The following is a 24,176-nucleotide window of genomic DNA, read 5'->3' on the forward strand; positions in this document are numbered from 1 at the left end:
CCAAAAAGACTCTGGGCAGCTAGAGAGAGGGCTCTTCTGAATTACACAGTTAAACAGTCTTCTCCCCTTCTTCTCTGCAGGTTTCTCAGGCTCCCCAACTGCTGTTTCATATTTATTAAAATACATGTTAATTGCATTCATAGTATAAATGTCCCATCTAATTACTAAAAAGTAAGTGAATCTTTGAGGGAAGGATTCAGGAAGGAGGGGAAGGAGAAGGAAAAATTGGTTGTGCAAACTGAGCTCTACTCACAGTGTTGGTTTTCACCTATTAAGTTTGCTAAACTGCTACAATGGCACCCACTGTACATACAGTAGGTGAAAAAGAGATCAACAACTCCAGACTTGAAATTAACACAATCTAGGAATTTATAGTCAATGGTGGTTCTCTAGCCTGTGTTCTTAGGTATGTGAAGATGAGTATCTGCCGTTCAAATCTATATGTTTCCCTAGCAAATAACTATGTGAAGCAGCCCCTAATAGTTTACTATTATGAATATTCATTCAATGGGAGCCACATCCTGATGTTAAATTTGCTTAGAGTGCAACTGCATTATCACACATTATGCCATGTGTTATGTGTCAGTTTGCCTAATGCTTTTCTGCTACATATAATTTGCAAAAGAATGATCTAATTTGCTTCAGCTGAAGGGATATAATCTATTGTACTACCTACCTACAAAGGAAATGGGAAACAAGGTAATGTGTGGCTGCCTTTCCTAGATCATCTATGAAAACAGACAGCACCTGCCTGTGATCTTTCAAATGGGCATAAACCTAAATCTTGTCCCAACTGAAATACTTGTTTAAAAGCATACATCCAATTCAAAATATTTGCTGTACCTCTGAAGCAATTGGAGAGCATGCTGTGAAGACAAGATTTTTACAAAACAAGAACTCATAAATGTCTGAATCTGGACCTAAAAGGAAAAGAAAAAGTGAATATTACTAATTCAGAAAACCACATTCCTTCCAAGACAGGAAGACAGCTGCAGAATATGAATATATTGTTAATGGTTTTCCTACTAACAGATTAAGGTGCTATTGTATCTAATCATTTTGGCCGGGTGCAGAGGTTGAATTCAACTGCCCCCTTTTTCAAATGTTAATTATTGCACCTGGGGGGAGGAACCTGCCCGGACTTGTTTCAGTTCCTCTTTTTTCTCTGCTGGCAATGTAGCCAAGCAAGGCTTGCTCCAAACGGGGAGCTAAGTCCTTTAAATATGTTTTGCTTTTGTTTTGCTTTCTGTAAATAAATTATTTTTATAGATATGCCTGGTGTGTGAGACTTTTCTGATCTCTCCTGGGCTAAAGGCTTTCCCAGCAATCTGCCAACAGGTTATGGGCCCAGTGAGCAGTCCAGTAAGCCCAGTAAAACCCAGAGAGAAAAAAGAGATCAGCTCCACACCTCATGCACAATTTAAAGGCAGGTAGCAAAGACCTGTGAAGATTTTCTTTGGAGCCGCCTGGAGATTTTCCAGCAACTGCCGGTCTACAGGACAAAGAAGCCAGCTGAGGTGACTTGCAAAAGAAGGAAGAAGCCATGGCTACCTCCCAGCCCTCAGCGATGCCTCTGGAGTGCCTATCAGAGACCAACTATTTGAATTGGGCCCTGAAGATGGAGATGTATCTTCGCAGAGAGAATCTTTGGCTGCCAATTGGTGAGCAAAACCCCCAAAATCCCAGTGCTGAATGGCTGAGACAGGATGAGCGGGCTAGAGCCACCATTATCCTGGGAGTTGAGGACAATCAGCTAGTCCACGTGCGAGGCATGCAGTCTGCAAAGCAACTTTGGGACGCTTTGAGAGACTTGTACGTAAAGGCAACAGCAGGGAGTAAAGTTACCCTGACAAAAAAGCTGTACAGAGCCTACCTTGCAGAAGGAGATAGCCTTCCTGAGCACCTGCATTATATTCAGCAGCTGTTTGTTGAGTTGCAGGAGAGAGGAATGGAATTTACACCTCTCACAAAATCATATATCCTCCTGTCCTCACTGAATGAAACGTGGGACACACTGATTTGTACCCTGGAGGCTATGCCTGAAGCAGACCTCACCCCATCGTATGTTACACAGCGCTTACTCGCTGAATGGGAGAAGAGAGAGGAAAGATCCCCCCCATCTCTTCTGGAAAGCTGCAATACCATAAAATGAGGGAAAGGAAGGGAAAGGAACCTGAGGCCACAGCGCTAGCCAGCCAGCGATGCTTCACTTGTGGTTCAGCTGGACATTTGCAAAGAGACTGTGCCATGAGACCCAAGAGTAGAAAGACAGAGAAGAAGAACACAAGGGCAACACAGAAGAAGGCTCTTCAGACAAGCCAAATTGCACAGGTTGCTGAGAAGGGTAATTCTGATGTATGGGTGTTAGATTCTGGGGCCAATTGTCATTTATGTAATTGTAAAAGCTCTTTTGTGTCACTGTCTAAAACTAAAAGACAAAGTGTATCTTTGGCTGATGGGTCTGTGACCAAAATTATGGGACAAGGTGACTTGTATTTATCCTGCTTAGGAGAAACTGTAAAAGGTGTGTTGTATGTGCCAAATTTACAATCAAACCTTCTATCTGTGGCACAATTGGCTGCAACAGGGTATATCATAACATTTAAGAAAAATGGTTGTGAGATATGAAAAAATGGGAAATTGTGTGCTACTGGTATGTTAAAAGACTCCTTGTACATTGTGCAAAATGCAAGGAAGCCAAGCTGCAAGGCTGCAGTTGGCAACACTCCATATCATGACCACTGTGTACACCTGATGCACAGGAGATTTGGTCATGCTAATTTCAAGTATATAGCACAAATGCCACAGCTGTGTGCTGACCTAAAGATAAAACCCTGTGACAAATACTTAGATTGTCTAGTTTGCAAAGAATGCAAAACACTAAAAGCTCCTGTGAGTAAGCACAGTGACAGAGTTACAACTAGACCTTTGGAAATTGTACACTCTGACATTATTGGTCCTTTTGCTCCAAGTCTTGGACAAGCAAGGTATGCAATGACCATCATTGATGATTTCTCAAGATACACATTTATCTACATCTTAAAGCATAAAGATGAGGCATTTGAGAAATTTAAAAGTTTTGTGACATGGGCAAATGGAAAATTCCCTAGGCCTGTATCTGCACTCCAATGTGATAGAGGAGGAGAATACCTTTCTCACAAATTCAGAAGGTTCCTAGTGGAAAAGGGGATAGAACAAATTCTTTCTAACCCTTACACCCCTCAGCAAAATGGTGTTGCTGAAAGAAAGGGCAGAACCTTGCAAAATGTGATGGAATGCATGCTAAAAGATTCGTATTTATCTTTTAAGTATTGGGGAGAGGCCATATCTACTGCCTGTTATGTACAAAACAGATTGTATAACTGTGATTCAGGACACTCCATTCCATTTGTTTTATGGTGTGAAACCAAAGGTAAACCATCTTAGAGTGTTTGGTAGCACTGCATGGGTTCACATTCCAAAACAGCAGAGAAGGAAAGGAGGCCCCACAACAAAGAAAGCCATCTTTGTTGGCTATGAACAAAGCCAGAGGAGCTACAGGTTCATAATGGGAGAGAAATTAATAATTAGCAAAAGCGCTTCTTTTGCTGAACAAAACTGGGGGAGATTAAATTCTAGCTCTCCAGTTGAACTGACCACCACAAGAGAACAGCAAGGACTTGCTGATGATCTTTTGCCTGATGAGGACATTAAGCCAGAAAAGCAAACTGAAGATCTGTCTGATGAGATAGATGCTTCTCAGGAAAGTGATAGGAGTCAAAATTTAAGCCCTGTATTACCTCGCAGATCTCAGAGAAGTAATAAAGGCGTTCTTCCATCACGTTTTCAGGCTGAAACAGTAAAGGCTTTTCACATATTCACGGAACCTGAGTCTTTAGAACAAGTGAATGCTTTACCACCTGAGATTGCACAAAATTGGCATTCTGCCATGCAACAGGAATTAGCATCCTTGAAAGAAAATAAAACATGGAAACTGGTAAATCTACCTCCCAATGAACGCTGTCTAGGTTGTAGGTGGGTTTTCAAACTGAAAAGGGATGCTGATGGCAAAATCCAAAAATATAAAGCAAGGTTGGTTGCAAAAGGGTTCACTCAAAGGAAAGATTTAGACTTTGACAAGACTTTTGCACCAGTTACTAAAGGTGAATCAATTAGATTACTGTTAAAAGTTGCTGCACTGAAAGGAATGTCAGTTAACCACTATGACATTCAGACTGCATTTCTCTATGTTGATTTAGACCACAGATTATACATACAGCAACCCCCTGGCTATGAAAAAGGGGAGAATCTAGTCTGTGAACTGCAGAAGTCAATCTATGGGTTAAAACAAGCTGCTAGATCCTGGAACCAAAAAGTAGATGAAAAACTGCAGAGTTTTGGTTTTGAAAAAGGAAAAGCAGATCCCTGTGTATATATGAAGAAGGACAAACAAGGCTGTATGTATCTGTGCATTTATGTTGATGATTTGCTGCTGTTCACATCAACAGAAAAAGGCTTGATTTTGAAGCCTCCATGAAAAGCCGTTTCATATTAAAAAGCCTTGGAGTTGTAACAAATTACCTAGGTTTGGAAGTACACAGGGAGAAGGATGGTAGCTTTCTGTTAAACCGACGTAGTAAAATTCAAAAGCTCCTAGAGGATTTTAATATGCAAGACTGTAAACCAGTCTCTACTCCGATGATAATAGATTTTCAGAAAGATATAGGAGAAACTCTGGTCTGGTCTTGTCCCCCTTTGGGTGGAATTAGATCTGCCATTACTTGGATTTCATTACATTTTATATTTATATTTATTGATATTGATATTTATTGATGAATGATATTTATGATTTTATTGAATTTTAAACTGTTTTATTGTGAACCGCCCAGAGTCCCCCATATGGGGGAGATGGGCAGTGATAAAAATATGATTGATAGATAAATAAATAAATAAATAAATAAATAAATTCTGTTTAGTCTTTGAGCCCAGACACAATCAGCCAGGAACTGCCTAACTCTGAAAACAATGTATTATATAGCTATGAACAAGGCAAACTCCATGTTGGGAATCATAAAAAAGGGAAGTGAATATACAACTAGCAGCAGTGTAAAGGGTTTTTGCAAATGTAGAGTATGACCACTGTTGGAATACTATGTACAATTCACCATACTTCTAAAAAGTTGTAGAGTTGGAAAAGCTGCAGAACATACTGTAGCAAGACAGTACAGTACAACTTACAGAAGAATTTCCCACTCACTAGAAATATACAGGATGGACAACCTTATATTAGACACATTCCTACAGTCATTGCTGAGGAGGGTCAGTGCAAGAAACAGCTGGGGCAGAACACCTTCTATGAATGCCCTATGACAAGATGGAGCTCTGTTGAGAAGTAGGCAGAAGATGGGGCTTGGAAGAACAAATAAGTGAGATAGATAGACATACCCAGTGACAATCAGTGAAATATCACCACCAAAATTAGGCCATCACATATGCATGCCCTTGCCAATAACATTTCATTATTAAGAGAAGCAGAGGAATACTGGATATGATGCCAGGCAGAGAATTTATCTGTTACATGAGCATCTGAGAAAACACCAGGTTTGTGCTGGAGTATGTATTATCCAGAATTTGATTCTGAAACAGAAGCTACTATCTAAGGAACTAGAGGGCCAGGTCGGTCTTTGCAAAGATTCATTAGAGGTGCCAATTATGACCTTTCCTGGATGGGGAAGCCCTTCTCATAACTACTCAAATCTTAGCAATCTCCTGCTTGGATACTGTAATATGATTTACATACCCTTTCTTTCTGGGAGAATGTGACTCTATCCAGAACAGGTAACTCTATCACTAACTAGAGCTATAATCTTTCATAATTAGTACTTTCATTTTACCTGGATTCAGTTTCAATTTATTTTCTATTAAACCGATTATTGTCCATAAGCAAACATTCAAGGGATTCATGCCATTGCTTGATGATATTGGCATGAAGAAATGGACTTGAGAGTCATCAGCATATTATTAATACTTTGCTCCAAATCTCTTGAAGATTGCCCCAATGGCTTTGTGTACATATTAAAAAGCACAGGGGAAAAAGCATTGATGGACAACACGTCCCAACTTCTCTTTGTGGAGCAGTAGTCCCCTGACAATGCCATCTAGAACTGTCCAGAAAAGTAGGAATGGAATCACTGTGAAGCAGTGCTCCCAACTCCAATTCCATGAGGCAATTGAAAAGGATACTAATATTCAATGGTACTGAAAGCTGCTGAGACATATAGGGGATCTACAGTCATACTCCCCCTGTCCCTCTTCAAGTACAGATCATACATCAGGCTGACCATGGAAATCTCAACTTCACAGTCTGTCCCTAAACCAACCTGAATTAGTAGCATTTTTCATATTTGAGTTAGAAATACTTATGTGACTTACCTCTAAATTTTCAATTTTTGTCATGAAATCTGCAAAATCTACATCAAATTCTGTTTTCCGTGGGTCAAGGATATCATACTTCTTCTTTTGAACACTTTGGTAGATATTTTTGAACTTAATTGCCATAATATCAATTCCTTCAATGGTAGACATACTCAGTGCAGAAAAAGTCTGAACAATGGTTATCATCTCTGTTATCTAAAATTAGAAAAAAATAGGTTGTCTTTTCAAGTATTAATTATGGCTTCTTCTAATATTATATTTTTCATAAATGAAAAGTCTTCCCCAAAAAACCATCAAACATCAGACAAAAAATTCACCCATTACTACAATGTACCTAAGATGACTCTATATTTTAGAAGATCTTTTTTCAGGAAAAAACCCTCAACTTTATTTTTCAATCACAGCAATCAGAAAATATAGAGCTGGGCTGATTTAGGTAATCTGTGATTGAAAACTGTTGTCATCTTTTATTTTAAACCACCTTTTCAAAGTTGTTATGTTTATTTATTAATTAAATTTATATCACCACCCATCTCCCCCAATGGGGGACTCTGGGCCGTTTACAATAAAATAAATACAATTATTATTATTATTATTATTATTGTTATTACAACGATGACTACTACTACTACTTGATTTGTATAGCCACCCATCTCATCTAAGCAACTCTGGACAGCTCACAACAGGTTGAAGTTTGCTTCGTACCCAACTTGTAATATGCTCTGAATTTAGTCATATTCTAAACAGAACCAAGCCACTTCAAATGTATTCTGTGCTTGTTGAGACAAAGGAGAACTTCTGAAATGCCCAGAAGTGAACAAGGATTTAATGAAGTTTATTCAGTTTCACATTATGCTTTACTGTCTGCCTAATGGTTTCTTAAGTGAAAAGTCATGTGTGAAGAGCTTGCCTTTGATAGTGGAAGTGATGGTCAAGTTATTTCTTTTTGGCCTTACTAATTCCTTATCCTTCTTCCCACCAGTTCCCATTTTTCTAATCAATCCCTATTCTGACTTTCTCATTCTTTTCCTAAAATCCTTCTGTTTCCATTCCTAGCCATTTATTCACACGTTGGGTTACTGAATTACAAATACGACAGACTTTAATTCAGTCTGAGTTGAATTGAGCTGTATTCCGAATCACCAACTGGGCCCAAACCAAATCTTATTGTTGATGCCTATCTCTAGTACCTATCCATAACTTGCAGTTGTTGCGCTAAGTCCTTGTTTGGAATAAATCAGAATGCTAATACCTGGCTTTCTGCTATACCATGCCAAAGAAGCTCCGCATTTGAAAGGCAAAACCTTTCAGTCATTAATCTTTGTGTCAGCCTGAAATGTTACAGCTGAAACAACAATGAGAACTAAGGACAAGTTAGGCAAAATATTGAGATTTTCAAAAGAGCACTTACTTTTTCTAGCCTTTTACAGAAAGCTTCAAATTTGCCAAAAATGTACATCTCAGATACTTCAAATGTCTTCTCCCCCAAAGTCTCCAAAATTTGTTTTCTTGTTTTATGAAAACTTTTCTGATATTCTTTAAACAGAAAAATACAGTCCTAAAATGTAAAAAATAAAAATAAAAACAATATGTAGCAATTACTGTCAGAGTAATTAGTAAGATTGCTTAGAGGTATAAGCTGTATGACTAGGGTGGATATAAATTCAATAAATCTATTGTATATGGCAATTTACTGTAGGAAAAATACCCACCATTTATAGTTCTTTTACAAGGTTGATAGCTTCCCCAATTAGCACTTGCTTTTGGGTTTGTATCTTCCTAATTAATATTTTATCCAGTTTAATGGCTGTTGACTGAAATGTGAAGAACCCTAAATCTATTTTTGATCATAGGAGCAAGCAGCAGCTTTTGAAGATAATTTCTTATTAACCTACATAATAAGGTTCCTATACTCATTATTAATAATGTATTGCTAATTAAGGAAAAGTATTGACAAGATGCTTATTATTTTGTAACAATTCAAAATTGATTTCTTTTAATTTCCAAGCATAAAGATTACCCATGAAGTGCTATGCTGGGGTAAATCTACTGAGGCCTAATTAGCAGCAAACTCTACTAAGAAGGATTGGAATTGTTTTTAATATACAATCAGGTAAATTATAGCATTGTAAGAATTGTGCTAATAACACTAATGAGAGTTCACAACAATAAGTTATCTAACATGAAAACCAAAATCTTGTTTTATATTAGTAATGCATCATGATAATACCAATATAAGGTTTCAGTAGGGAGCAGAAGCAATACCACAGAAAATATATATCACATTCCAAACAAACCTTAATTTTCTGAATTACTATTGGAGTATCCTGTTCCCATACACGGCTAAATCCTCCATCAGTAATATATGCTTTACATGCTGTGACCATCTGATTTGTAACCTATTATATTTAAAAAAAGGAAAATATACATATATATATAATTACATTAAAAGATATAAAATCTGGGCATAATAGTACAGTAATATTGATTGGCAAATGTCTTTTACATCAGACTTCAGCATTTTGCACATTTCCAGAGCCTTATGTATAAAGGAATGCTAGTTATTTATATATGCTCTCCTATTAAGGGGAAAAAATGAACATCCATAGTTTCACAGCAACTGCTCATCTAATGACAAACCAAAAAGAATTTTATTGTCGGTACATAGCAGTTCGGTTCAGAGTTAAAAAAAAACAACAACTATTCCTACACATGCCATGGTCTTGTAAGCTTTTTCTCCCTTCTTTTCTTTTCAAGGTAGTGAAAACAAGCTTGAATCAGACCAGAGTCTCAGTTTCCATCTTCTTCTTAAACCATCATGTTATTCCTGAGATTATCACAAGAACTCTGAATAACTTAAAATCAAGATCTTTTTTAAAAATCATTATTTTATTTCATGAATATTAAAAAAAAAAAAAGGTTTCCAGTGAAGGAGTATGGCGGCTGGTCGAGCCTTGTAACAGCTCAGGAAAATTAATATCTACCACGCGGAGGTTGAGAGTTCTGCGGAGTCGGAGAGAGACGGGCAGACCTCGTAGGCAGCGCGAGAAAAGGAGCGCTGCCGGCGAAAGACTCCAGCGGCTTCGGAGCGGCAGGCGAAAGCTTTGCTTTCTATTTCAATACTTCGCTTTCACTGCAACAACAAAGCAGCCAGGAAGCCTGGAGGCACATCGGTAGAACCCGCGTGAGTAGCCTAGCTATCTAGGCAATTCTGCAGCCCCCTTCATCTCTAGTAAAAGAAACAACTTTTGACTACAAAAGTGAAAAAGAAGAAACTTTCTAAGCGGAGGGAAAAAAAAACATTTCTATATTTTGGAGACAAAAAAAAACTTTACTGCCAGTCCTCACTTAGAAGGAACTGAATTAATTAATTAATTTCTAATGCCATATTGGACTATATTGCAGATGTTTATAAGATTATTTTGAATTGTATGCTCTGTATGTTTTGATATAAATATTATACATTGCTTTATATAGATAAATATAACATTAGGTGTAGTGATTAAGATAGGTAAATAAAGATTTCTATAAGAACGAAATGAACACAAGGAGACAGAACAGGAGAGGCTCAGAAACCGGGGAAGGAGAATGGTTGAAAGCTACGTTTGAAGATTTTACGCAAAAAACAATTCAAAATGTTACTCAAAATTTAACGCAACTATTAGAGGAGAAAATAGATGGTTTTGAATAAAGGTTAGATCATAAGTTAGAGACGATGGACAAAAGAATAAAAGCAGACATTCAAGAGGTAAGAGAAAGAGTGGAGAAATTAGAAGTAGAAAATGATATAGAATTAGACCGATTAACTGTGTTAGAGTTAAAAGAAAAAGAACATTGTGTTAGACTTAGAGGTGTACCTGAAAAAAAATAAGAGAAATAGTGGTTCAAATGCTTGCAAGTTTAATTGAATGGGAGGAAGAAAGGCCAGAAGACGATATAGAAAAAATATTCAGAGTTAATTCGAAATATGCAAAAATTAACCGGAAGCCAAGAGATATAATAATTGAATTTGCGAGGAAGAAGACCAAAGAATTGATAATACAGGCCTCCTGGGGGAAAAAAATTAACATCGAAGGAGAGGAGATTATGATATTGAAAGACATACCACTGAGAATATTAAAAAAAAGAAGAGATTATTTCTTTCTCACTGAAGTCCTTAAATGAAATAAAATCCCCTTTAGGTGGGAAGTATTGGAAGGAGTGAATGTCACATTCCAACAATGAAGATATAAATTGAATACTATTTTTAAGGCTGAGGAATTTCTCAGAAAATATAAGAAAGATTTAGAATCAGAAACAGATAGAAGGGAAAGGCCAGAAAGTAAAGAACGTAAAGTGAAACGTTTAAATATAGAGGAACAAAGTGCAGAGGAACTAGCTTCAGGTTCTAAAGAATTTGCAATACTCCTTTCCAATGAGTGAATTAAAATGTCTTTCCTGGAATATAAATGGAGCCAATACCCCAGCTAAAAGGAAAAAAGTCTTTCACTATTTATACAAAAACAAGATATAATATGTCTTCAAGAAACTCATATTGTGAAAAAAGATAGTAAATATCTGGTAACAAATTAGGAAATGAATTTATAGCAGCAAATGAAAAAAAAAATGGAATTGCAATATATGTAAAGCCCCATCTAAATCCTAAATTAATAAGTGTTGATAAAAATGGGAGATATTTAATAATAGAATTAGAACTACAAAACTCTAAAGCAATATTGGTTGGAGTATATGCCCCTAATGATAATCAGAATAAATTCTATCAAAATTTATTAAATGAACTTTCTGAATTATCTTATAACAATTGGATTATGATGGGAGATTGGAACGGAGTTACCTTACCAATTATTGACAGAAAATCTGAACAACAAATAAAAAAAATTAAGGAAAATTGCCCCAATCTTTTTTTGATATGTCAGAAAATTTGGCTATTGTAGATGCCTGGAGATATAAAAACGGTACAGCTAGAGATTATACATTTTATTCAGACAGATTCAAATCGTTCTCCAGGATCGATATGATATGGGTATCTAAAAATTTGGCAAATAAAATTTTAAATGTATCAATTCTCCCCCGATCCTTCTCAGACCATAATCCAGTTCAATTGGCTATAAAACTCCACCCAAAAAGTTATAGGTGGAGATTAAATGAAACTTTGTTGAGAAATAAAGAACTTGTAGAAGATTGCCAAAAGAAATTAAAAGAATTATTTGAATGGAATTTAAATAATGAAGTGAGTATTGGGACAGTATGGGATACTAGCAAGGCATATATGAGAGGATATTTTATGTATTTAAATAGTTGCTTGAAGAGGAAAACACAACAAAAAATTCAAACAGTTCTTGATCAAATTAAGATAAAAGAAAAAAATCTTCAAATAAGACCATCAGCTGATGGTATAAAACATCAAATAAAAATTTTACAGCAGCAATTAAAAATACTTACAACAGATGAAATTGAAAGAAAATTGAGATATATTAATTTTGAATATGCTAATAAAGCTGGAAAATGGCTAGCATACAAATTGTCCTGATTACCAGGAAACACACTGAGACAATGACTTGGTCTCTAATATTTATTAGTAGTACTTAACAAGAATCCTAACAAACTGAGGAAGCGTGGGAAAAACCCAGCCATATAAACCCCAAAGGTTAAGGCGGTCCCGATCTGTGTCTCTTTGAATGGCTGAACAGTTCCTCAGTGCTACGCATGCGCTTGACAGTCTGGGTGGGAGCCCCCTGCCCGCCATCCTTACTCATGACACAAATTAAGAAAAGAAAAGGAAAAAAAAATACTACTAAAATTTGAGAAAATAGGAAAGAATGAGTTGACCATGAAAAAATTAAAAAGGCATTTCATAATTTCTTTACAAATCTATATAAGAAACAAGAAATTTCAATTGATAAAATTGAGAACTATTTATTAAAACAAAATTTAAGGAAATTAACTAAAGACCAAAAAGCATTAATTAATAATCCCATCCCAACCCAGGAAATTATAGAGGCAATTAGAAAATTGAAAATAGGCAAAGTTCCAGGTCCAGACGGATTTTCAACAGGTTATTATAAATATTTTCAAGATCAAATTTTGTTACCACTTAAAGATTTAATGAATGCGATTCTGTTAGGAAATCCAATACCAAAATCTTGGCCAGAGGCAAATATCATACTAATCCCAAAAGAAAAACAAGACCCGTCACTATGCAAAAATTATAGACCTATTTCATTATTAAACAATGACTATACAATATTTACTTTAATTTTAACTGAAAGACTAAAAATAATACTTCAAGAAATAATTAATTATGACCGAAATGGTTTTTTACCCCAAAGATACATAAAAAACAATATAAGGACGGTTTTAAATATAATAGAGTATGCTCAATTTCATAATGCAAAACAAATTATGTTGTTATTTTTAGATGCTGAAAAAGCTTTTGACAACTTAAATTGGAATTTTATGTTTAAGACTTTAGAATTGATGGATTTTGGCGATATATTTATAAAAGCAATAAAATCAACTTATACATTTCAAAAAGCCAGAACTGTGATCAATGAAGAGATAACACAAGAATGTCAAATAGAAAAAGGAACAAGGCAAGGCTGTCCGCTATCTCCTTTATTATTTATATTGGTATTGGAGGTTCTAACAGAAGCTATCAGAAAGGATCATCAAATTGAAGGGATAAAGATTAAACAAGAAACATATAAATTAAGAGCCTTTGCAGATGATTTAGTTATTACTTTACAAAACCCATTAATATCAATTGATTACTTATTAAAGACACTACAAGAATTTGGAGAATTAGCTGGTTTTAAAATAAATAATCAAAAAACGAAGATGATAAATTTAAATATGTCACAAAATAATCAGAATGTATTAGAAATTAAATCAGGATTTAATAGTGTTAAAAAAGTTAGATATCTAGGGATAGAGATTTCAGAATACTAGTGATTTATTCCAAAATAATTATGTTAAAATATGGAAGGAAATTAAACAAGATTTATTGAGGTGGGAAAAATTAAATTTATCACTTATGGGATGAATCTCTGCAATTAAGATGAATATTCTGCCGAAGATGCTATTTTTATTTCAAACTATTCCAATATTTATAACTGATAATTTTTTTAAATTATGGCAAAAAGATCTTTTAAAATTTATTTGGCAAGGGAAAAGACCAAGAATTAAATTTAAATTGCTATAAGAAGATAAGGAAAGAGGAGGCTTGGGTCTTCCCGATTTCAGGCTATATTATGAGGCATGTGGTCTATTATGGTTAAAAGAATGGATCACCCTACAAGATCATAAATTACTAAATTTAGAAGGGCATGATTTAAAATTTGGATGGCACGGCTTCTTACGGTATAACAAATTGAAAGTAAATAAAACATTTAACAATCATTGTATTAGATCGTCTATTCTTAAAATTTGGGAAAAATATAAATCTATTTTAACATCGACAATACCACTATGGATTTCCCCACAAGAAGCTTTTGTAAGGCGAGAAACAATAGGAAACCATAAGTGGCTAAAATATTCGGATTTAATAAAATTTGAAGGGACCAAATTTACAATAAAAACAAGAGAAGAACTGAAAAATGAAGGATATTCATGTCAATGGTTTACATATATTCAATTAAAAGAACAATTTAAAATAGATGCCAAAATTTACAAATTTACAAAAAAACTATCTTGGTGGGATGAACAAATCTATGCTAATAATGACCACATGATCTCTAAAATATATAAAATGTTATTACAAATGAGAATACTAAATGTACAAATTAAGCAATGTATGAATAAATGGGAGAAATTTTTGGATACAATATTGAATACGATGTTTGGGAAAGAATGTGGACTAAGGGATTAAAATTTACATTGAATTATAATTTAAAAGAAAAAATTTATAAAATGATGTACACGTGGTACACTACCCCTGAAAAATTATCGAAAATGTTTCGAAATACATCAAATGTTTGTTGGAAATGTAAAAAAGAAATTGGAACTTTATACCATATGTGGTGGACCTGTAAAAAAGCGAAAACATTTTGGTCACCTATACATAATATAATTTGTAAAATGTTGGCAGTTAATATTGATAAATTACCGGAATTCTATTTATTGGGCTTTATGAACAAAGATTTGGAAAAAAACTATGGAAAACGTCTACTGTATTTGATTACTTCGGCCCAAATTATCTACGCTGCAAAGTGGAAAGAAGAATTAATCCCATCTGTGGAAGAATGGATACTTAAATCCCTAAACTTGGCACAAATGGCAAAACTAACGGACCAACTAAATGATAAAAATATGGAAGATTTTCAAAAGGACTGGACACCTTTTTTTAAATATGTGGAATGGACTCAAAAAGTTAATATGAATATATATTAAGTAAATAGCAATTTACTTTAATTGTTTAATCTCTTATTAGAATTAATGAAGGCAATTTAGAGAATTAAGGAAAAAAAATAACATGCTAGGATACTAAGCTGTACTGTCTAGAAAGTTGGAAACCCTAATCTTTCTATTTATTTATTTATTTTTCATTTTATCCCCCCCTTTTTATTTTTTTTATTTTATATATATATATATATATATATATATATATATATTCATTTTTTTACTTTTTTCCCTCTGTCCTCTTCTCTTTCTTTTTCTTCTCTCTTCTTCTCTTTTTTGTATTGCAAGATATTATTGTTTGTATGTAATTTTATGTTTATTTAAATAAATAAAGATTCTAGAAAAAAATATTAAAAAAAAAGAAGAGGGGTCTTGAAAGCTTTAAAAAAGTCATTCTGATAGACTTACATCTGAACTAGACTCTTTGTGTTGATGACACAGTAAACAAAGATATATGTTCTGCAGTGTGAGGCTACCTTTTCCTTGCATTAAGTTTGGCACTTGTTCCACAAGTAAATATACTCTGTGTGCATCTGCACATATGTGTAACTAGGGATCTCCAACTGTTTGGGGCTGGTGAGTATATTTGGAGTTTGGAGAACATGTGAATGCTCTTGAGAAATGGCTGCCATTGAGGAGGCATTGCTTGCCCATACACAAAATGGCTGCCACGGGGGAATATATCCTAATATTGATCTCATAGAATATCACCTTCCACTCCTCTAACACACAGGAAACTCTCCCTGGTTTTGGGGCAGTGAGGCTCTTTGCTTTGAAAAATACTACCTCTTTAAATTAAATGTTTTAAAATGTAATTTAAAATTAAAATGTAAAAAATCAAATAGGGAGGGAAGTTGGTTGGAGTCAAGGCAAATAATGTCTACTGGTACTTGGGCAACCCCAGGTGCCATGTTGAGGCAACCTGGGGTAATCTTCATATGGCCCTCTGACCATTTAGAGTGAATATGGATATCAATTCTTGCAATACATATTGTTGTTTAATGAAACACTTCCCAGTAGATGTAAAATATTGAAACATATACATTAGAAAACTATAGTCAACACTGAGGCTTGTAAATACTTATGTACACAACACTCTCCAGTCCACTGATTAAAAGCACTTACTTTGATAAAGAGAGATGTCATTTTTTCAGAAGTATTATAATATCTTGACACACTGTGAATCATTCTTATAGCATTTATCAAATTCTGTATTCCGTGGGCCATGGAAACCTAAGAGGAACATTTTGTAGAATTCAAAGATGGTTTAAATACTTTAAACTACCATGTAGGACTGACAAAGGGTACAAGAGGGAGATCCCTTTTCTCTGAATAAGTCTAAATTTCTAAAATGAGAAGTTCCTGGGCCAACAGTTTGTTCTTTGCACATAAAAGATAAATTTTTGGATGCAGTTCTTCCCTCCATTTTCTTCACACCCAGACAAACACTCAAAATAAAAAGGCAATTCTTCATTTTGGAATCACTCTTCCACTCCAAGAATGATCAAGGCAATTTACCATAGACCCATAAAAAGAGTACAATGTGTACAATGTGACTTATTAACAAACTTAAAATTGTAAATTATTTTCTATCAAGCACCTTCTGTTGTTTCTTAACATTTCATATTAATGTATCCCAGTTTCTTCTTTGAATCTCGGTTATACTTTGGATTGTTACCTGGCTTCTTCCTTATTTTAGATCCCTGTCTATAGCCCAGTCTTAACAATTAATTTAATTCTACATCATCAACAGAAAGATGTAAGGATCTAATCTAAATAATCTGATCTAATTAGATAATTAGCCTTGTGTGGCACAGAGTAGTAGGTGGCAGTATTGCAACCGAAAACTCTCCCCGCAACTGGAGTTCGATCCTGTCCTAACAGCCAGAAAACACGCTGAGACAAGGAACTGGTCTCTAATGTTTTATTGCTAGTACATAACAGGAATCCTAACAAACTAAAGAAGCGTGGGAAAAACCCAGACATATAAACCCCAAAGGTTAAGGTGGTCCCGATCTGTGTCTCTTTGAATGGCTGACCAATTCCTCAGTGCTACACATGCACTTAACAGTCTGGATGGGAGCCCCCTGCTCGCCATCCTTACTCATGACAGATCCCAGCGGAAGCCGGATCCTCGGGTAGCCGGCTCAGGTCGACTCAGCCTTCTATCCTTCTGAGGTCGGTAAAATGAGTACCCAGATTGCTGAGGAAGGTGACGACTGGGAAAGGCAATGGCAAACCACCCTGCTGCAGTCTGCCAAGAAAACGTCGCGAAAGCAGCATCCCCCCAGAGGGTCAGACATGACTCGGTGCTTGCAGAGGGGACCTTTCACATCAGTTTCACAATTAGATAATCTAATTATCTAATTAGATAATCTAATCTAATTATCTAATTAAATAATCTAATCTAAAGATCATTAAACTTCATAAGTAGCCCTAAAAGTCCGGTATTTTGTGGTGCAAGAACACCACTGTGGCATACCTTAGAACAGTGTTTCTCAACCTTGACAACTTCAAGATGTGTGGACTTCAACTCCCAGAATTCCCCAGTCAGCATGGCTGCCTGGGAATTCTGGATGTTGAAGTCCACAGATCTTACAGTTGCCAAGGCTGAGAAACCCTGCTTTAAAATATGGTCAGATTTAGGATCTACTGCTTATGACATACATTTTAAAGCCATTTGTTTTGTTTTACAGTACTGTATGTACTGAACAGAAAATGTAACTTTATAGATATACAGAAAACTGTATGCATACATATTCAAAACATACTCACTAAATCATAATTATAGAGTGGCTGACAAACTTTTTCAAGTGTGTATAAATATCTAACATTATCCTTGGATTCATTTGCTGTATCTGTTATCCGGGCATCCAGTTCTCGCCACATCTATAGTCAAAACATAATGTGGAATTTTTTAAACATAGAAATAAAATGTGCAGAATTCACATAGTAGAAATGTAATTACATTCTAGCTATGCTTGGAATAAAATGTAATTACTTTCTAGCTATGCTTGGAATAAATAAATAAATACATATACCTAAAAGCCTATAGACTCACATCCTGGGTAACTACATTTCATCAATAAATTGTTTAATGAAAATGGTTTCATTTTACTACCAGGGACTGCAATCATTGTGAGACTAGGGTTTATACTGTATGTGCAGAAGTATATGCACCAAGACATATTTTATTTACTTATTAAACAAATTTATCTAACTGCCCATCTCCCAAAAGGAACTCTGGACAGTGACCAGAATAAACAATAAACAAGGTTGAGGCCCCGATAAAACTCGCATTCATCCATCAACCACCCATGCCCACTGTATCAATATCCTGGCCATAGTGCCTGGTGGAAGTTTTAGTGCTTTCCTGGAGGCCAACAGGGTCAGGACCATCTGCATCTCTGGGGTGAGGCATTAGGTAGGTGCCATGACAGAGAAGTCATGCTGACTAGCAGGTTGTTCTGAGTGCTATGGCACCATAATAATATATTAGAACATTGCCATGCTGCTCTAATGCACCTATGTAGACTGCAGCGAAACACTTCCATACTTGGGAAGTGGTATGACAGTGCACTCATGCAGCACTATGCAGCTAATTCAAGGATTGTGGAAATGGAAAAAAAGAAGAGAAGGGCACCTGCTTACAGCGTTGTCTGCTGAGAGCAGTGGCGTCCCATAGGCTGTCTCCCCAACCTCTAGGCTCTAAGAGCTGTTTTAATTCAGCCATCAAAAGTTGGACTTGGGATTTCCAAAAAATGCTAATAGTCATTTCTGAGTAAAGTTGCTTTAAGCCCCAATTTTCTGAACGTTAAATTAGAATGGATCAATTGCCCCATAGAACAGCAGAAATAACAAATAGCCAATCAAATCATATTGCTGTTAAGAGAAACAGCTGCATTACAGCTAAGCACTAGCAGAACTGAAAGCATGAAAACCTTGAGATTCAGATCTTATAATGCTGATGAAGTTTTTCAGTTCGACTCCTGTACAATAGCTGTGTGTGTATGAATGACCGTTTTAAAGATAACTTTCTGCTTTTTCTCCTCCTATTTATTATTTTTATTCTCTGATTATCTCTCAACAAAAGAGTAGGAGAAGGATAACAGAAGCAATAAGATATGTCTTTTCTTTATGTTATCCTTTGCAGTTACTACATTTGAAGCATTTTTTATTTGGGAGCATAATATTTATTTAAGTCTATTAATGCCAAATTGTATCAACCACAATTATGATTGACAGTTAAGCTTGGATTGATTCCCTCTCCCCCCAAACACACATACATGAATGCATGAGTGAGTGTGTGTGTGTGTGTACACACACACACACACACCACAAAGCAATGATTCTAACAGCAATCTTTGAAGGATCAAGGCTTTGCACCAAATACTATGTCTATTTAACTCTCCCCACTCCACATTTCCAAGCAGACACAAGGCTAGATAAGTAGATTTGTTGCATAGAATTAGAAGTTATTGAACTAGCAGCCCCCCAAAGTCCTGCTTTCTATGTATGTGAGGGCCCAGCTTTAAATTGTGGGCCTCTTCCTACCATTTTTTCCTTTACTCAGCCTTGAAAGTACCTGCTTTCTATCCCTTATTTACAAAACAACTTTGTCTGGCATGAGAATCAGATTCCTACCTCATCTGCTTGGCCCTTACACCTAGATCATAATTGCTGTATCATACCACTGGATTGATCTAATCATTGTATTTCTTTTTTTTTAATAGTTAAAGAGTGCAGTGACATATTTACTTACTCTTAAATGCAGGATTATGGGAGAGTCACAGTTCTAGTCCATGTTAGCAATTAGGGAGTCCTACCAATCAAAGGTAAGCTAAGTGGAAAAAATGTAATCCTATACACACATTATAGCATGTTTATGAAGAGGTAGAGAGTTAAGCTCATCTCTTGATGACTACATGTAATTTTCCTGGCAGCAATATCAAAGTGTTTTTTTTTAATGTGTGATTGTTCTTTCCACTTCCCAAGGTAACCTACAGCCCTGTGATTTTTCTGGTAGTCTCCCATCCAAGCTCAAGGCAGGTCCAACCTGCTTAACTTGTTGGGATCAGCCAAGGTTGGTTAGGAGTTGCCTCTTCCCATAGATTTTCATGGAGACAATATTATTTTTAAAAAGGGGTGGAGATATGTAGACAGTTTAAATCATAAAAACATTCTTTTTAAAAAACAACTTAGAATTACCTTTATAATTTTGGAACGTGAAACATTGAGAACATTTATGACAGACTTGCAAGGTGGTCCTTTAATCTGTTCAATAATAAAATTAAATTTGGCAGACATACGCTTCCAGTGTTCTAATTCAGTAAGTGGACCTGAGTCATCAGCTTCCTTTCTCATTTGTTCACTCTCAATCAAAACCTGCCAACATTAAATTTGTAGATAGTTACCATGGCAGTGTAGCTATGTCACACTCAGGACTGACACATGACATTTTGTTCCCTCTGTCCAGCAGTGCCCAAGGGCCCTCCCTGCTTTCCTCAGAAGGATGAGGGCTGGCATGCAATATCATGCTGCAAGCTGTGCCCCTTTGGGGCAGTGTGCAATGTTGTGACACATGTAGACAAGGGATGGGGCTTGCATTGTTATGCTGCTTGCATCACTATGACCCCAGGGCCTCCAGCACAGAAACCACTGCCTTCATCTTGCAAGTTAAGCTGCAGAGAACAAAACTGTTTTGGAAATCTTACAAATGCTTCTGTTCCTTGCCAATCATCATCACCATCATCATCATCGTGATCATCATCATGATCACCATAATCAAAGAGCTAATAGTTTGCTGCTCTCTTATGATATCCAAAATTAGTTGCTTGAAGTCACTGTCTTAGGCTGCCATCTTAGATTAATGCTTAAATATTTACCAGCTGTATCATTATTTGATTTGCTGAAATATAATTCCAGATCATTCAGGCTATTGGCCCTTAGAACAGTTCCAAGAGCAAAAGTGGCACCATCCCATTTTAATTCGAAACAATAGTTTTTTATCTTGATCAAGGGGAAACTATCTTCCTAAACCTTCAGTGGAAAATCATAGTCCCAGCAAATGCTTACTCAGTCTAGAAAAGATTTTGCTTTAAAATGCATGTTTGGAATGTGGCCATATAACAGTCTTCTCCAGCTTGGTGCCTTCAAGATGCGCCTGTATACAACTCTTGCAATGTGACTGGCCACCACATTGAACAGTGCTGTGCTGGAAAAGGTGCCTCAGAAATGCCCTTTGCACAGCTCTTTTTTTCTAATTATGCTTCCCAGATATACATTTCTGCTTAGCTAAGGTACCAGAAGATGCTTACTTGCTCAATTTGCTTATACCATATCATAAGCACATCCTCTAACTGATGAACAATATCAGGATTGGCAGCTGCTGCTGTCACTTCCTCAAAAGACTGGTATTTGGAAAAGTCAATGTTATCTATTTTTTTCAGTTGAACAGTTCCCTCGATGCTCACTCTAGCACCTAAGTATAATGAAAGAGAACATACTCAGATTATGCCATTTGTCTACTGTGCTGTTTCATTTCAACACATTTTCATTCTAGGGAAAAATATGTGGGAGGTCCCTTTCTCAAGTCCTTGCATGTTCTTAGGTGGGGCTCCTTGCGGCAGATATCATGGATGAATGCCTGAGGAACTGTCTTGTCTGAATCACATTGACCCGTCCCACCCAATCCAGCAGGAAGGGCATGTTATGGACCCTGTTGGCTAAAGAATTTCAACTGGCGGGGTCTAGGAGGAGAGCCTTTTCTGCCATTGCCCCTGCCCTGTGGAACATCTTGCCCCCTGAGGTGAGGTTGGCCCCCACTCTTCTGGCCTTCTGGAAGAGTGTTAAGACCTGGCTCTGCCAACTAGCTTGGAAATCCAATAGTGGTAGACATCTCTTGGGGTGGCTGGTGATTTGAAGATGCTCTCTCCACCTTTTAATTTTTCTCTTTCAACTTTCTTGTATTTCTTGTATATTTATAAAGGTTTTTATGACCTTTTATTTGTAAGCCGCCAGAGTCACTTCCATAGTGAGATGGGCAGTGTATAAATCAAATAAATAATAAATAAATAAATGGGAAAAAAACCCTACCTCAAAGATACAAAAATACACAGGTCAGAGCTTGCCAGAAGTTAGGAAGCTAACTTGGGTGCTAAAAGTCTGGTTTCCCAAGGCTGTAAGTGGAAGATGTCAGAAGCAGAAGAAATAGGATCCTGAGAGAAGTCTGGCAGATAGAGGTACAGATCAAAGAAGGGGTAAAGTGGCTTCTTGTGAGGCTTTAAGGAATCAGTAAGAAAATCAAAATTGGAGATCTCCAGGAGGGAAGGAGTCTGACGCAAAAGCAAGAAATGAAGCTCAGCAGCCAAGAAAGATATAAAAAGTTATGGAGCTGCATATGCAAATCACAGATACAGGTACAAGAAGGCCCACACAAATATTCACGGTGAAAGGAAAGGAGGAGAAAAAGCTTAGCCTGGAGGCACGGCTGGGAAAAAGAGAAAAAGGAAATGGTGACCCTAGTAAGAGATAGCCTCAGGAAGTAAAGGGATGAGTTTTTTAAGTTAACAGGAGGAGAAAGACTGCTTGTAAAAAAGCAAAAGGAGAAAGCATAAAGTATGGGGGTTCTGGTTCAACACACACACACAAGTACCTAACAGGTTTGTCTAAAACACTGTTTCTCAACTTTGGCAACTTTAAGGTGAGTGGACTTCGACTCCCAGAATTCCCTAGCCAGCCACATCTTAAAGTTGCCAAGGTTGAGAAACACTGGTTTAAAATCTAAGAAAAATGAATAATCACACTGATTTGTCAGGGAAAATTCAGAGGAGCTGACTGGAGAAGCAGTCACTGTGGTTTTACCAATGCATTTGTCTTATTAGGCAGACCGCCATAAGGATGTGATACGCAGGAACAAATGATTTCTGGGGGGTTGGCAATGAAAGCCTTATAAAGCAAATGTGAATTGCTTTAGATTGCCTCTCTGCAATCTTTATGAACAGCCTTGGAATAAGACCCATCTCTTGGTTAAGTGCACAAAATTGAGTATTTGATTTGTTGAAGTTACCCTCATTTGTAATTTTCCCCTGAACTAAAATGTGCTGACAATCCCAATACTCCCTTGATCATATGATGCTGGCTTTATCTCACTCTAGTCTATTATTTCAATCAGTCTTATGCTGACCTCTCATGTACTACAAAACAACCAGTTTTTCATACTTGATACTACAGTTACGATGTGTAAACTTTATTGTGTTCTTCCCAACCCTACTTAGGGTAGTACACTAATATGACCAGACAAGACAATCTTTGCTGGTTTCTCAGAGAGATGCCTCTATTTTAAGAGGGATAGAAAATATATGCTATTGGTTATTTATCAACCAATCAGAGTCTTCCAATTATTCTTCTACCCATATCAGCAGTTCTTTTGGCTAGCCAGGATAGGAATAAGAATGAGGATTTAATATATTATAGTCCCAGCCAGATATTAGACAGATACATAAGGGATCAAATAGTAAGGGAACTAAACAACTAATCAACTAATAGTAAGGGAAGGCTCAGTTTGTTTGTTTGTTATTTGTCTGTCTGTTTGATCTGTTTGTCTGTTTGACCTTACCATCCAAAAATGCCAAATATCTGTTCAAGGTTTCGGTGAAACTCTGTTTTTCAATCTCTCCCTGCTTGGTTTGATTTAAAACACCCCAATTATTTGTAGAAAGAATGGCGGGCAGAAAAACTTTTGCCAAGATTTTCTTGATGCCAAGCAAAAGACCTTCACTTCCATCCAGTAATGAATAGTATATATCCTAAACAGGGAAGATTAAAATACTGCTTATTAGACTTGAAAAGAATCAAAAAGCTATTATGCAATAATCTCTGGCATTTTGAGATAAATATAATAACTCTCTTATTAAAAAAAGTTTTGTGTTACGGTGAGAAGAACTTTTTCTCCTTACACCTCATGCTGTGTGAATTAAGAAGGATCTTACAATAGCTGTGTTCACATACTGTATTACACAAATAAAGCAAACAAATCACATTATGGCTTTTTGCACTTCGTAAACCCAGACAGTGTAACATTGCACCCACCCATTGGCATCCACAGGGTGGGCTGGGGTTCAAATGAGGAAATGTGTGTTGTGATGTCACAATGCAACCATGTGGCTTGAATGTCAGATGCACTGGGGCCCAAGTGCAAAAGCCTGGTGCTTGTGTGGTTCATACCATATCCAAGATGGTGGCCGCTGCAAGAAAGACACTGCGAGAAAGACTCTGACCCCCGGTTTTCTAGTCTCCGCGAGCCTCTGCAAGTCCTGCCTCTGGCTTGGCTCTCAGGTCAGCTGAGGTGGCTGTGGGGTGGATTG

The 24,176-nt window shown here is 36.5% G+C and overlaps 1 protein-coding gene across 1 annotated transcript in view; it reads right to left on the bottom strand.

The window, feature by feature from the left end:
* Nucleotides 1-24,176, bottom strand: part of DNAH8 (dynein axonemal heavy chain 8) — a 167,049-nt gene that overhangs the window by 139,994 nt on the left and 2,879 nt on the right. Inside the window, exons 2-10 of the mRNA XM_063290292.1 lie at nucleotides 23,429-23,618; nucleotides 21,129-21,292; nucleotides 20,020-20,196; nucleotides 17,587-17,700; nucleotides 15,937-16,044; nucleotides 8,712-8,813; nucleotides 7,826-7,972; nucleotides 6,412-6,609; nucleotides 844-920 (exon numbers count right to left, since the gene is read on the bottom strand). Of these exons, the coding sequence (XP_063146362.1) occupies nucleotides 844-920; nucleotides 6,412-6,609; nucleotides 7,826-7,972; nucleotides 8,712-8,813; nucleotides 15,937-16,044; nucleotides 17,587-17,700; nucleotides 20,020-20,196; nucleotides 21,129-21,292; nucleotides 23,429-23,618 (1,277 nt within the window). The remainder of the gene's footprint in view (nucleotides 1-843; nucleotides 921-6,411; nucleotides 6,610-7,825; nucleotides 7,973-8,711; nucleotides 8,814-15,936; nucleotides 16,045-17,586; nucleotides 17,701-20,019; nucleotides 20,197-21,128; nucleotides 21,293-23,428; nucleotides 23,619-24,176) is intronic.

Source organism: Candoia aspera, chromosome 1 (genome assembly GCF_035149785.1).
Source record: "Candoia aspera isolate rCanAsp1 chromosome 1, rCanAsp1.hap2, whole genome shotgun sequence".
NCBI classification, from domain to species: Eukaryota; Metazoa; Chordata; class Lepidosauria; order Squamata; family Boidae; genus Candoia; species Candoia aspera.